Raw genomic sequence first — 13007 nt, 5'->3', positions numbered from 1 at the left:
CACCCCTTTGTTTTTAAGGTGTTCATGCATAGACGGATTTCATCTGTGCAATGACTGAACAAGACTTTGCATGTTCGGATCATAGGATGTGGGTTCAGCCGGGCGTTCTTTTCTTTCCAACCACATGACAAAACTAAATCATATAACTTAATGCTTCAAAGTGCACATTAAGTAGCGGGGTTGAACCAATACATTTTTTCTACATGTTTTGTTTTATATACAAAATAAATGTGCACAAATTACAACATACAAGAATGAGACAGTCATAAAAAGCCTTAATCTCAAGAATACATTGTTTTATACTACAGCCCTGCCTATTAAAAAAAAAAACAAAAAAAAAAAAAAAAAAACACGTTTACGATACTTAAAAGGGTAATGAACTTTAAAAAAAAAAAAAGAAAAAAGGAAAAAAAAACAAAAAAAAACTTTGGAGATGTCGTCATAGTGACATGTCAGAAGTTTTGATTAGTGGGAGTCGGAGCATGGAGACCGCCACTAATCGCTGGAACGATGCGGCAAAAGCTTCAAACGTTTAGTTATCTTTTGAATATTGATCCATGGGGCTCCAGCCAAATTGGCAGAATGAAGGGGCTGTGACCCTTCATTGTGGACAGAGCCAGAGCGCCGTACATACGAATGTGGCTGTGCATGGTACTGCACTTCTTTCCTACTCACTTGGATAGGACTGAGCTGTAGACTCCGGTACAGCCACCCGTACAAACAAGCCGCTGTGCTTATGTAAACAATAAAGGCGACGCTTGCAGCACCGTCAGTCTGCTGATGGCAGTGATCCCGAAGGACGGGCCGCACAACCAAACAATTCCTAAGTATATGCCATGAATATTAAAGTTCTGGAAAACTCCTTTAACTGTGAGTAAGTGCAGTAGTTGTCAACTTGAAAAAGGAAAGTCAGCCAAAAAGATCTCTCCCAGCTTTCTCAAATTCCAGAACGGCGGATCTGCCTAGTAATGCAGACAAGCCACCCCGGCTCCCACATTGCTCAGTAACTAGGTAGGAAAAGCAACCGCTGAAGGAGGTAAAATGAAGGCCAAATGGGTTGCCACCCAAAAACTGCTAAAGGCCTTGTTCACACAGTGCAGATTTGCCGCAGATTTTGCATGCCTTTCTGAAGCCAAAACCAGACTTCGATCCAGGAGAGCATACTATGAGGCTTTCCTTTAGAATTCTCTTCTGTTTAGGCTTACAAAATGCATGCAAAACCTACAGAAAAAACTGCACTGTGTTTACAGGGCTATATAGATTCTGTGTTTTGCTGATAGGGAGTACGGTGACACAACCAGCAATATTCAACATTCCATGACATGTACTTGGCCAAGGAACTATAGGCGTCCATGCACATTAACATGCAATGTAAAACTAGTTTATTCCAATGCTATATAGAACAGGCTGGACTTACCGGAATATAATAGACATTCATTTTAGGAGCTTCGTTAGCAGTGAGCAGCATTCCTAAAAACACATAACAAGAGAGATCATGAAAATATGTTTTTCTACTGGCATCAGACACTTGGCAGCTGTGCGGGCGCTGGGACTTGGTGCAGCCTGATAATAGGATCATGGGAAAGTTCTGCATCACTTCATTATTCTATCAGTGCTAACAGCAAGGAGCAGATCACGTCGTGTGAAACATGCCGGGTGAGGATGTTTTGTTTTTTTTTACACTACAGCTTTACCGCAATAGGCAAGTTCAAACTATAACTCACAAGACATCCTCTGTAGTACACCAATGTATTCACTACTCAGACACGGATATGACAGCGCCCTCTGCTGGTCACTGCAAAGCAGATTTGTTGCAAAGGGTACAAGTCAAAAAGGGTCAGGGGTTAAAAAAGTTCAAAAGCTGGATCTGCACCGCCATGAAGAGTTCCAAAGGCGACAAAAAAGTAAAAAAGTTTAATAAGTCTCTTCTGGAACGCTTTGGACTAAAGAAATGTACAGCAAACACAGGGACCGGGCACTGCCACAGTACTGACATTTACAAGAGTGGGGTAGGCACAATGACTTTTAACATGTCATAGTGACAGGTCAGAAGATTTGATCAGTGGCGGTCCGAGCACGGAGCTAAAACGAGGCGGCAGAAGCGCTCTGGCTAGAGCTGTGCCGCGTCGTATCCGATTGGCTTTCCACCGAGCGGTCTACGGGCTGAATAGAAGTCTATGAGTCCATACAATGCTCACTCGGGTCTCCGAGGAAAGCCGATCAGAAACGAAGCGGCACACCACTCATCCGATCGCTTCTGCAGCCTCTCTTTAGTGAACGGCGGGCGTCTGACCCCCACCGATCAAAACTTCTGACATTTCGATACGACATGTCAAAAGTTTTTTCAAAGTTTAGTTACGCTTAATATATGTATAGAAAAAGGGCTCAAATCCAGTTTCGTCCATGCCCTGTGATTAATTACATGGTGCTTATACGTACTGGTAATTCTCCCGATCGGACATATAGTGCAACGTATGGCAGTCCTATGTATTGTTCCATTTACCGGCTCCTATTAAGCTCCATCTCCGGCAGGGCTTAATGGGAGCAGAAATACGGCAAATCAGGGCCCCTTCATTCGGCCAATGAGCTGCCGGAGGCGTCCACCTCCCTCTTTCTAACGGCTTAGATGCTGTAGTCGCTATTGACTGTGGGATCTGAGTGATTAAATGGCCGAGATTGGAGTCATCTCACCATTGCAGTTCGGAGTCGGCTATAACAAGTTAGATCAAGTGTCGCCAAGGGGTTTAAAGGAACGGTCATGTGTTTTATTGATTTAGTCACATCGATGCGTTTCCTTTCTGTAACCTCCAATACAATCTCAAACAAAACAGGTGCCTGCGCCTCGGGAGCCCCTTTTGACACTGCTCCGAGTGTCCTAGGTGTCTATAACTGGAGATCATTGGAGGAGGAGAAGCAGAACCGGTTCTGTACCCCGACCAGTATTCACCAAACGACTACACAATGACCCAGCAAGATTTTTCCCTACAAAGGATGAGACACGACGACCATAAAATGTAAAACGAAACCCGACTTGCAAGGAATAAACATGATGTCTAAAGATAATATATGTGCTAAAAAAAATATATAAAAGTGAAGTGCAGCGCGCTCAAGGGTTTTTCGGCAGTGGTTGGAAATCAGAGGTCCCGTTTTCTATTCTTACATGTAAAAATGGGATCTCACCTGAATTAGGATAAAAACAAACATCATTCACATCAGCCTCGGGTTCAAGAGACGTAAATACTTTGCCCTGTGAGAAGAAGACAAATAAATACTAAAGGTTATAGAAGTGTAGAAATCTGGCTGCAGCAGCACAAGTGAGCGGTGGGGTCAGTATATACACAGTACGGCTGCATAGATTGGGGATGTAAATGTATTATAAAAAGGCATCTGAATGTATAATCCTATTCTGAAATAAATGTTTTCCTGTGGAAATAATCCCAAAAAGCAAATAATTGACATAATCCCAGCTAGATCTAGAATAAAACTAGGGCACACACCCAGGAGATTTGCAGACATGGCTGGATTACTGCGGCCACCGGTGGAGAAGTCATAGAGCTGACACTTTTACAGAACGGAAGCAACGGCTTATTGACATGGGGGATAGAAAACAAATACACAGATGTAGTCTACATAATAAGGCGGACGATGACAGAATGCAATGATCGCCCCGGCACAAAGATACTTTAAGAATGGGGGAGAGCGACAGGTGAATGTATGGCAAGAGGTCATTTACAAAGGGATAAGGATCGTTCAGGTACAACGCTAGATCACAATGGAGATCACAGAGCACAATGGAGATCAGCCGTAGGTCGCCCGATGTCGGCTTGAAGGGATTTCAATTGATCAGATTTGGAGAACATATGTAATGCTACGCCATGTGACTTCTGCAGCAGGGACTTTTCTTTCATAGTGACGTCATCAATACGGACATTTTCAGTCCTTTTGACTTTATTTTTAGGGGGCACGGCTGTGACTACTAGATGATGGGGAGACATCTGGGAGGAGAGAGGATCGCACACTTACATTATCCTTGTTCCACATTTTGATGATTCTGGAGTCAGAAGATATAATCAGCTCTAACGAATCATGAAAATGTATGGATTTGATAGGTAGCCCATACTGGTGGTCTTTCACAATGAGTGGTCGGTTGGAGCGGAGATCGTACAGCAGAACCTGCACAGGAGACATTAAAGAATAAAAAATATTCATATTAGACAGAAAGGCGCAGTCACACAACTTATTTACAGACCGTGAGCTTAACCTGTTAGCGACCGCCCATTAGGCTTATTACGGCGGCCACTAACGGGCTTTATTCCGATGCAATAGCCTTCTTACTGCGCTGCATCTGAATAAATAAATAGAGCCATTAAAATTAAATCTCCGTTCTCAGTTACCAGAGGTAGCGGAGGGCTGGGAGTATCCGTGCTTTAACGAGCGAGATAGAGATCAGGATCAATCTCGCTCGTTTAACCCCTCAGATGCGGCGCTCAATAGCGAGCGCAGCATCTCAGTGGTTTTGGAGAGAGGGAGCTCCCTCTCTCACCCCACCGGCATCCTGCGTAAGATCGCAGGGTGTCGGTGGTTTCTATGGCAGCCGGGTTCACATGGACAGGCACTAATACACTGCAATGCAAATGTATTGGCATTGCCGCATCCGTAACGACCCAACTATAAAGTTATTACATTATTTAACCCGCTCGGTGAACGCCGTAAAACAATGGCAGAATTGCGGTTTTCTATGAATCCTGCCTAAAAAAAAAAAAAAATAATTATGTGATAAAAAGTGATCAAAAAGTTGCATCTACTACAAACCGGTACCAATAAAATCTACAAGTCATCCCGCAAAAGAATATATATATTAAAAAAAAAAAAAAAAAAAAAAAGGAGAAGTTTACCGTGTAAAACATACCAAATTCATATAGATTTGGTATCGTTGCAGTCGTAACAACCCACTGAATAAAGTTAGTGTTATTTATACCACGCGGTAAACGGCGTAAATTTAAGACGCAAAAAAAAAAAAGTGCAGAAATTACTGTTATTTTTTCTAATCCCCCCCAAAAAAAACATTTATATAAAAGTTAATACATTATATGTACCCCAAAATGGTGCTATTAAAAAATACAAGACCTTCTACAGCTGTGTCGACGCAGAAACAAAAAAAAAGTTATAGCTCTTTGAATGAGACGATGGAAAAAACGTAAAAAAATAGCCTGGTCATTAAGGGGTTAATAACCTTCATTACAGGGGTATTCAGATGACTGGCATTTCTGCAAATGCACAGGATAGGTACATTTCCGGATTAGTGGGAGTCCCATATCCCCCTTTGCTCTACCAAATCTGGATTCTACTGCACATCACTGTAGTCAGCTGTTTCCATCTCTCCCCAGACTCCAGTGGATGTGTTAATAGAAGGTTACTGGTCGGTGTACTCCTTTAAGGCTCTATTCACAATAGCTTTAGTCTCCAGATTACTCGGTTCTTACATAAAATCCCTTTTTAAGGTATTTTTGTAACCACTGATTTAATGAGAAGTTCTAACATTTTCTGATAGAAGTTTTAATTTTTCACCAATTTTCAAGTTACTGGTTTGCGGTCTAGACTGGATACCATTGTATCCACTTCTCAGCAGCAAGACCAGCCATGTACAGGTTTATTGCCTCTGAATGTAAACAAGTGTTCTTATTTACAGACAGCAAGCAGAGATCTTGAAAATGGTAATGAATTGAAACACAAATATTAGAAAGTTGTACAAGTATTCATTTATACAGTGATTAGTTACATAAAACCTCTAACAAATGACCCCTTAATCACCAGCTCTTTAACGCTTTGCCTCTCTACCTTTTAGAGCCATAATTGTTTTTATTTTTTTTCATTGAACTTGTTATAGGAGGAGGCCTTGTTTTATGCTGAAAAAAATTGTATATATTTTTTTTTCCTGAGCAGCTTGGGGTACAAATAAATGACGCTTTAATTTTATGCAGTTTATTTTTGCATCGTGAATAAAGAAAAGCGATTTCGGCACGGTCTTGTGTTCATTTTCTGTACCTTTCAAATTTGAAGCTAAATAACTAGTAAATTAATTCTTCAGGTTATTACGGTCGTGTAGATACCCAATATGTGTAGATTTATTGTACGGGCAATAAAATATATTTTATACTAAATAATGACTTGTTTTCTTTATTATTTTATTTTTTAATCGCATTAAGGGTTAACTTTACTTTTTTTTATACTTATAGTCTATTAGCAATCTCGAGTATGCTAATACATTACACTGTCGTTGTCACTATGACACAGGCTTTTATTATGGCAACACAGTGTGTCCTAACAGCAGGCAAACCAAACAGACGGCCCAGGGTCCTTTCTAGGTCCCAGGGCTGACTGCAGAGGGTTACCTAGTGCCCGACCGCATCATTGGATTTCCGGTGATGCGATCGAAGAGGGGAGTCAAAGGGCCATCGTTCCTTCGATCCCAGCTGTATTCATGAGGATGCTCCAAATGGAGTTATTAGTATCAGCTCTTGCTTAAAGTGTAGCTAAACGTTTGACAAACTCCTGACATGTCATAGTGACATGTCAGAAGTTTGGATTGCTGGGGGTCCGAGCACTGAGACCCCCACAAAATCGCTAGAACGAAGCAGCAGAAGCCCTCGTGTGAACGCTCAGCCGCATCGTGTCTGTTCGGCATTTTCTGGAAATAAATGTATCGGTGTACGGACACAATAGAAAGTCTATGAGCCCGTACTCCTATACATCGGCTTTCCGGAAAAAGCCGAACAGACACGAAGCAGCTGAGCGCTCACACGAGGGCTTCAGCTGCTTCGTTCTAGCGATTGGTGGGGGTCTCAGTGCTCGGACCGCCACCAATACAAACATTTCAGAAGTTTGTCAAACGTTCCGCTACACTAACAAAAACAAGCGCTCTAAGGCCTCATTCACACGGCAGGGTTTCCCGGCCGGGTGCCGGCCGTTCATAAATCGGCCGGCACCCGGCTGCATTAGGAATAATAGACCCCTAATGGGGCTATTCACACGACCGATTTTTTTGACGGTCGGGAAAACAGCCCGTCAAAAAATAGGACATGCTCTATCTTCGCCCGGGTACCCGGCCACCACCGGGATGTGTCCCGAGTGATGGCCGGGTTTTCCGGAGCTTGCGCTCTATCTCCTCCTCCTCACAGCGCAGAGTGCATGTGAGGAGGAGGCGTTGATGCCATTCTGACGAATGGCATCGCTGTACACAGTGTGGCAGGGCCGGGGTGTACAGCAGGTGGAAGGGAGCGCTGCGCTGGCTCCCTTCCCATGCTTGTTTTAAAAGCACCCTGGCCCGGCGACACCTTCGATGGCGCCGCTAGCAGCTGCTGCTACTACTGTAGCGACGCCACTATAGCAGAGCGGGGAGGTATCTCCCCGCTCTGCTATGTGCTAGCCGCACTTTAGCTCCTTGAAGGAGCGGAATCCCTGTGTTTTCGGGGATTCCGCTCCTGGACAGAGCGCTTGATGTCTCTGTCCATATCTGGGCAGTGACATCAGGGGAAACGCCTGAAGCGGAATCCCCGAACACATGGGGATTCCCCTTCAGGAGTTGCCGCTGATGTCACTGTCCGGATCTGCCCGGCCCGGATGCAAAACTTAATGCAAACCGGCCGTGTGAATCCCGCCTAAAGCCTTTTCTACAGCGACGTAAAAAAAGACAGTAGGCGGTCGGGAACGGGTTAACGGTTCCGTGTTATACATACACACATACATATATACACACACACACACACACACACACATATAAAAAAGTGTTACCACTGAAGTCAATGATACAGAGAATATGTAAGGCTAAAAATTAGACGTTGCTGGAAAGTTGTGTTTCAGATTTGTGTGTAAACATTATATTTGCAATATTTTGCCGCATTTTCACCTTTTGGATAACAAATACATCGCATATAAAGAAGGCTGACGATTTGCTATCGGGGGAAAAAAATATATATAAAAATAAGTAGTCTGATGTGCATGGGCGGCTGATGACCCACAAAGCAGTGCAGTTCTTTCCACTAGGAACTTTCCAAAGCCAAGAGAAGCCAGCTAAAAACGATGTTCCAGATTTGTTAAGCACACAGCGCGTCCTTCCGGAGCTTTATAGATCACGAATAAGAAGAATTGTAATGGCAAGGACGCTGCATTTTGTAAATTTAGTTGAGGCTTTCTGCAGGCAGTTCTTGAATTCTGTCCTATTTGTCCCCCTTCACTCAGAGCCGCTCCCCACCACAGCGGGGGTTACTGGCTAAACCAGCGGTGCAGTAAACTAGAGCAGACAGACATTGGCATACTAATATAGATTTCTGTAATGCAAAGCCAATATCTGGTCACTTTTCCATTTTGCAAATCACTGCGATTTACACACCGTAAAAAACACCCGCACACCCCCAGACCGTAGCAGCAGCCCCCATTATAGTGACGAGCTCTGAGGTTTGGTGACGCTGGACGGTGACAGTGATGCAGACACACACATTTGTGGTTTTAAACGCCTATTTCTCTACCTGTCCAGTTGAAGTGCCCACCGCCACCTGCAAGGGTCCGTTAAACTTCAGCGCAGAGACCGATGGTAACCCCTCAATTCTAAAAAGGATGGAAAGACACATTATAGAGACAGTCTACGCAAATAACAGACGCATTAATTATGAAATTCCCCATGTTTCACGGAAAACCGATCCTGCCATCTGTGCAAAAAGACAAATTATAACTCAGAAATCTCAAATAAATGAATTTAAAGGGTAACTTAACTTTTAAAAGATTTGACATGTCATAGTGCATGTGAGTAGTTTCAATCAGTGGGGGTCCGAGCACTGAGACCCCCACTGATGGCTAAAACAAAGCGGCAGAAGCGCACTGTTCGGCTTTGGTGTCCGGACTAGAATTTGGACTTCGATACCAATACTTTGTGTAGTATTGTGATTCTCGATACCAAATCAACACTTTGCCAACAATAACAGAAAATTAGTTCTTCCATTTTCTTATGTGAGACGCGTGATGTGATGAATTGTGAACCTCAATGTACCTCATAATGGACAACATTGGGTTAATGTGAGGTACATGAGGTTAATTAGTATTAACGTGAGGCACATGGGAGGTTCAAAATTCATAATACCGCGTGTCTCACATCAATGAGTGAAAGAAAGCCATTTCGATTTTCATTTTTTTTACATCGTACACATCATAAATGAGGCTATAATTTTGTTGTGCAGGTTATTACGGTCGCGACCATACCAAATATATGTATATTTTATGCATTGAGACTTCGGTTTATTGTAAAAAGTGTATGTATATTTTTTTTTAATTTATTTAACATTTTGTTTTTTTTTATTCTTAAACATTTAATGTACTGGCATATACAGTGAAGGAAATAAGTATTTGATCCCTTGCTGATTTTGTAAGTTTGCCCACTGTCAAAGACATGAACAGTCTAGAATTTTTAGGCTAGGATAATTTTACCAGTGAGAGATAGATTATATTTAAAAAAAACAGAAAATCACATTGTCACAATTATATATATTTATTTGCATTGTGCACAGAGAAATAAGTATTTGATCCCTTTGGCAAACAAGACTTAATACTTGGTGGCAAAACCCTTGTTGGCAAGCACAGCAGTCAGACGTTTTTTGTAGTTGATGATGAGGTTTGCACACATGTTAGATGGGATTTTGGCCCACTCCTCTTTGCAGATCATCTGTAAATCATTCAAGGACCAGGGTCACGGGAAAAAATTTTTTAGATCAATTTGCTTTTAGTGTTTTATTAAAAAAAAAAAATTTATTTATTTATTTGTGTGTTTGTGTTTTACTTTTTTATTATTTTTTCACTTTTTCTTGTCCATGGGGGCTGCCATTTTTTTTTCCCATCTCTGTATGTGTCGATTAACGACACATACAGTCCCATAGTGAATGCGAACGGGGCCCGTTCCATCCACTATGCTGTACGCCATCTGTGTGGGAACGGCGCATGCGCCACTCCCACACAGTCCAAATTGAACTGTGCGACGTCCGGCGCCATTTTCTTGTAAGATTAACAGTAAGATTACTACTTCCGGTCGCGGCTTCCGGACTTGTGCACTTGGAGCGGAGGTAGCAGACGGAGCGGATGGACCAGAGGGAGCGGCGGCGGCAGGAGCAGGTAAGTTAGGTCTGTGTATGTACGTGTTTTACTGTGTGTTTACTACTGTATGTTAACCTACTACACTGTGTGTTAGCTCAAAAAATGGCGACACACAGTGTAGGAGGTTAGACCGTTCAATCCCCTCGTTTCTCCCGGCACTAACCAGGATAAAGGAGGGGGGATTCTGAGAGCTCACTAGAGCGAGTGAGTGAGTTTTCTCAAATTTTGCAGCATAAAGCAATGTGGTTGCTTTACCACATGCAATGCTGCAATTTTGGGAATTGCTCCATCTAGTGACCAGCGCTGGGAAATATTATAAATTAGAATCTAATTTATAATATTTGCTGACTCGTGAAAAAAAATTAGAACAATGTTTAATCACCTATACACTAACAGTTTAACTAAAAAAAAAAAATTTTTTTTTACTAGCGACACATTCCCTTTAAGATTTCGAGGCTGTCGCTTGGCAACTCGGATCTTCAGCTCCCTCCATAAGTTTTCGATGGGATTAAGGTCTGGAGACTGGCTAGGCCACTCCATGACCTTAATGTGCTTCTTTTTGAGCCACTCCTTTGTTGCCTTGGCTGTATGTTTCGGGTAATTGTCGTGCTGGAAGACCCAGCCACGAGCCATTTTTAATGTCCTGGTGGAGGGAAGGAGGTTGTCACTCAGGATTTGACGGTACATGGCTCCATCCATTCTCCCATTGATGCGGTGAAGTAGTCCTGTGCCCTTAGCAGAGAAACACCCCCAAAACATAATGTTTCCACCTCCATGCTTGACAGTGGGGACGGTGTTCTTTGGGTCATAGGCAGCATTTCTCTTCCTCCAAACACGGCGAGTTGAGTTAATGCCAAAGAGCTCAATTTTAGTCTCATCTGACCACAGCACCTTCTCCCAATCACTCTCAGAATCATCCAGATGTTCATTTGCAAACTTCAGACGGGCCTGTACATGTGCCTTCTTGAGCAGGGGGACCTTGCGGGCACTGCAGGATTTTAATCCATTACGGCTTAATGTGTTACCAATGGTTTTCTTGGTGACTGTGGTCCCAGCTGCCTTGAGATCATTAACAAGTTCCCCCCGTGTAGTTTTCGGCTGAGCTCTCACCTTCCTCAGGATCAAGGATACCCCACGAGGTGAGATTTTGCATGGAGCCCCAGATCGATGTCGATTGACAGTCATTTTGTATGTCTTCCATTTTCTTACTATTGCACCAACAGTTGTCTCCTTCTCACCCAGCGTCTTACTTATGGTTTTGTAGCCCATTCCAGCCTTGTGCAGGTCTATGATCTTGTCCCTGACATCCTTAGAAAGCTCTTTGGTCTTGCCCATGTTGTAGAGGTTAGTCAGACTGATTAATTGAGTCTGTGGACAGGAGTCTTTTATACAGGTGACATGTAAGACAGCTGTCTTTAATGCAGGCACCAAGTTGATTTGGAGCGTGTAACTGGTCTGGAGGAGGCTGAACTCTTAATGGTTGGTAGGGGATCAAATACTTATTTCTCTGTGCACAATGCAAATAAATATATATCATTTTGACAATGTGATTTTCTGTTTTTTTTTATATAATCTATCTCTCACTGGTAAAATTAACCTAGCCTAAAAATTCTAGACTGTTCATGTCTTTGACAGTGGGCAAACTTACAAAATCAGCAAGGGATCAAATACTTATTTCCTTCACTGTATATATACACTGATAGTACACAGGCAGTTAGGACATACCCAAGTATGCCCTAACAGGAAATATGGTCAGACAGCCCTGGGGTCCTTCAATGGACCCTGGGCTGTCTGCCCATTTATGGTATGTCCCTCGATCGTGTCACAGGGATTCTCTGTGACGCGGTCAAATGGGCGTCCCCCTTCTCATTTTCCACTTGAATGCAGCTTTGACTGTAGCATTCAAGGGGATAACGGTGAAGATCAGCAGTTTCTCTGATCTGCGCCGTTAGGGCAGGGCTGCGGCTGTGTAATACAGCCATTGCCCTGCTCCTGACAAGTGTGCGGGCATGGTCAGCATGAGGTGATGTGGCCGGCGCTGCACTAAAGAATTAACGGTATTGAACTGTTTGGGGGTGCTCGGCATCGAAATAGTATCGATATGATGATGCATCGTGCAACCATAGTACAGACTCAAACTTTCCATTGATGCCGTACACCGCTCTGAGGAAAGCCGGTCAGAAACAAATTGGCACATCGCTCACCCGAGCGCTTCTGCTGATTAGTTTTTGTGATCGGTAGGGGTCTCCGTAATTGGACCCCCACCTTTAAAAACTTCTGACATGTCCGTGTGACATGTCAAAAGTTTAGTTACCCTTTAAGTTTTAAAGGTTCCACAAATGCAATATATCACATGGATCAAGTTTTGCGCAACGGGAAAAAAATGTAGTCAGGGGAGAAGTTTGTAGATAGAATGGCACGTTTAACGCGGTGTATATTTTGTGCCCAGTAAAACTAAGAAGAACACTAGCTGCATTCTGCTGAGGTGGGATAGCAGGGTTTCGGCTGAGAAGTCAGGGGGGCATCCACAGCGCAGTACTGACAGATTCCATACAAGCAGCCAGCTGAAATCCCAAGACATCATCTAGTAAACTCACGTTCAATGATATGATGGGATCTAAGCTCAGTCTACGTAACGTAAGGTAGCATTATACACTACATGGCCAACATTTTTCACATTCACATGTGGTTGTTGAACGTCTTCCTGAAAAGGTTTTCCACTAGATGTGGCTGAATGACTAAAAATCTCCAGACACAAAAGCGAGGTTGGGCGCAGACAGGTGATATCCATGTACATACCCTGGAACCTGCAACTCCACATGTCTTACAATCAACTTTGTGTTCAAGTATTCTTAAATGGCCGACATTTA

At 43.1% G+C, this 13007-nt stretch overlaps 1 protein-coding gene across 2 annotated transcripts in view; it reads right to left on the bottom strand.

Moving 5' to 3' along the window:
• NOL10 (nucleolar protein 10) overlaps window positions 1-13007 on the bottom strand; it is a 52558-nt gene that overhangs the window by 26293 nt on the left and 13258 nt on the right. For both annotated transcript variants that reach the window (XM_075863887.1, XM_075863886.1), the window contains exons 10-13: window positions 8526-8604; window positions 4024-4173; window positions 3181-3247; window positions 1418-1470 (exon numbers count right to left, since the gene is read on the bottom strand). In XM_075863887.1, the coding sequence (XP_075720002.1) occupies window positions 1418-1470; window positions 3181-3247; window positions 4024-4173; window positions 8526-8604 (349 nt within the window). The remainder of the gene's footprint in view (window positions 1-1417; window positions 1471-3180; window positions 3248-4023; window positions 4174-8525; window positions 8605-13007) is intronic.

Source organism: Rhinoderma darwinii, chromosome 4 (genome assembly GCF_050947455.1).
Source record: "Rhinoderma darwinii isolate aRhiDar2 chromosome 4, aRhiDar2.hap1, whole genome shotgun sequence".
Classification (NCBI taxonomy): domain Eukaryota; kingdom Metazoa; phylum Chordata; class Amphibia; order Anura; family Rhinodermatidae; genus Rhinoderma; species Rhinoderma darwinii.
This window is presented reverse-complemented; position numbering and strand designations above follow the sequence as displayed.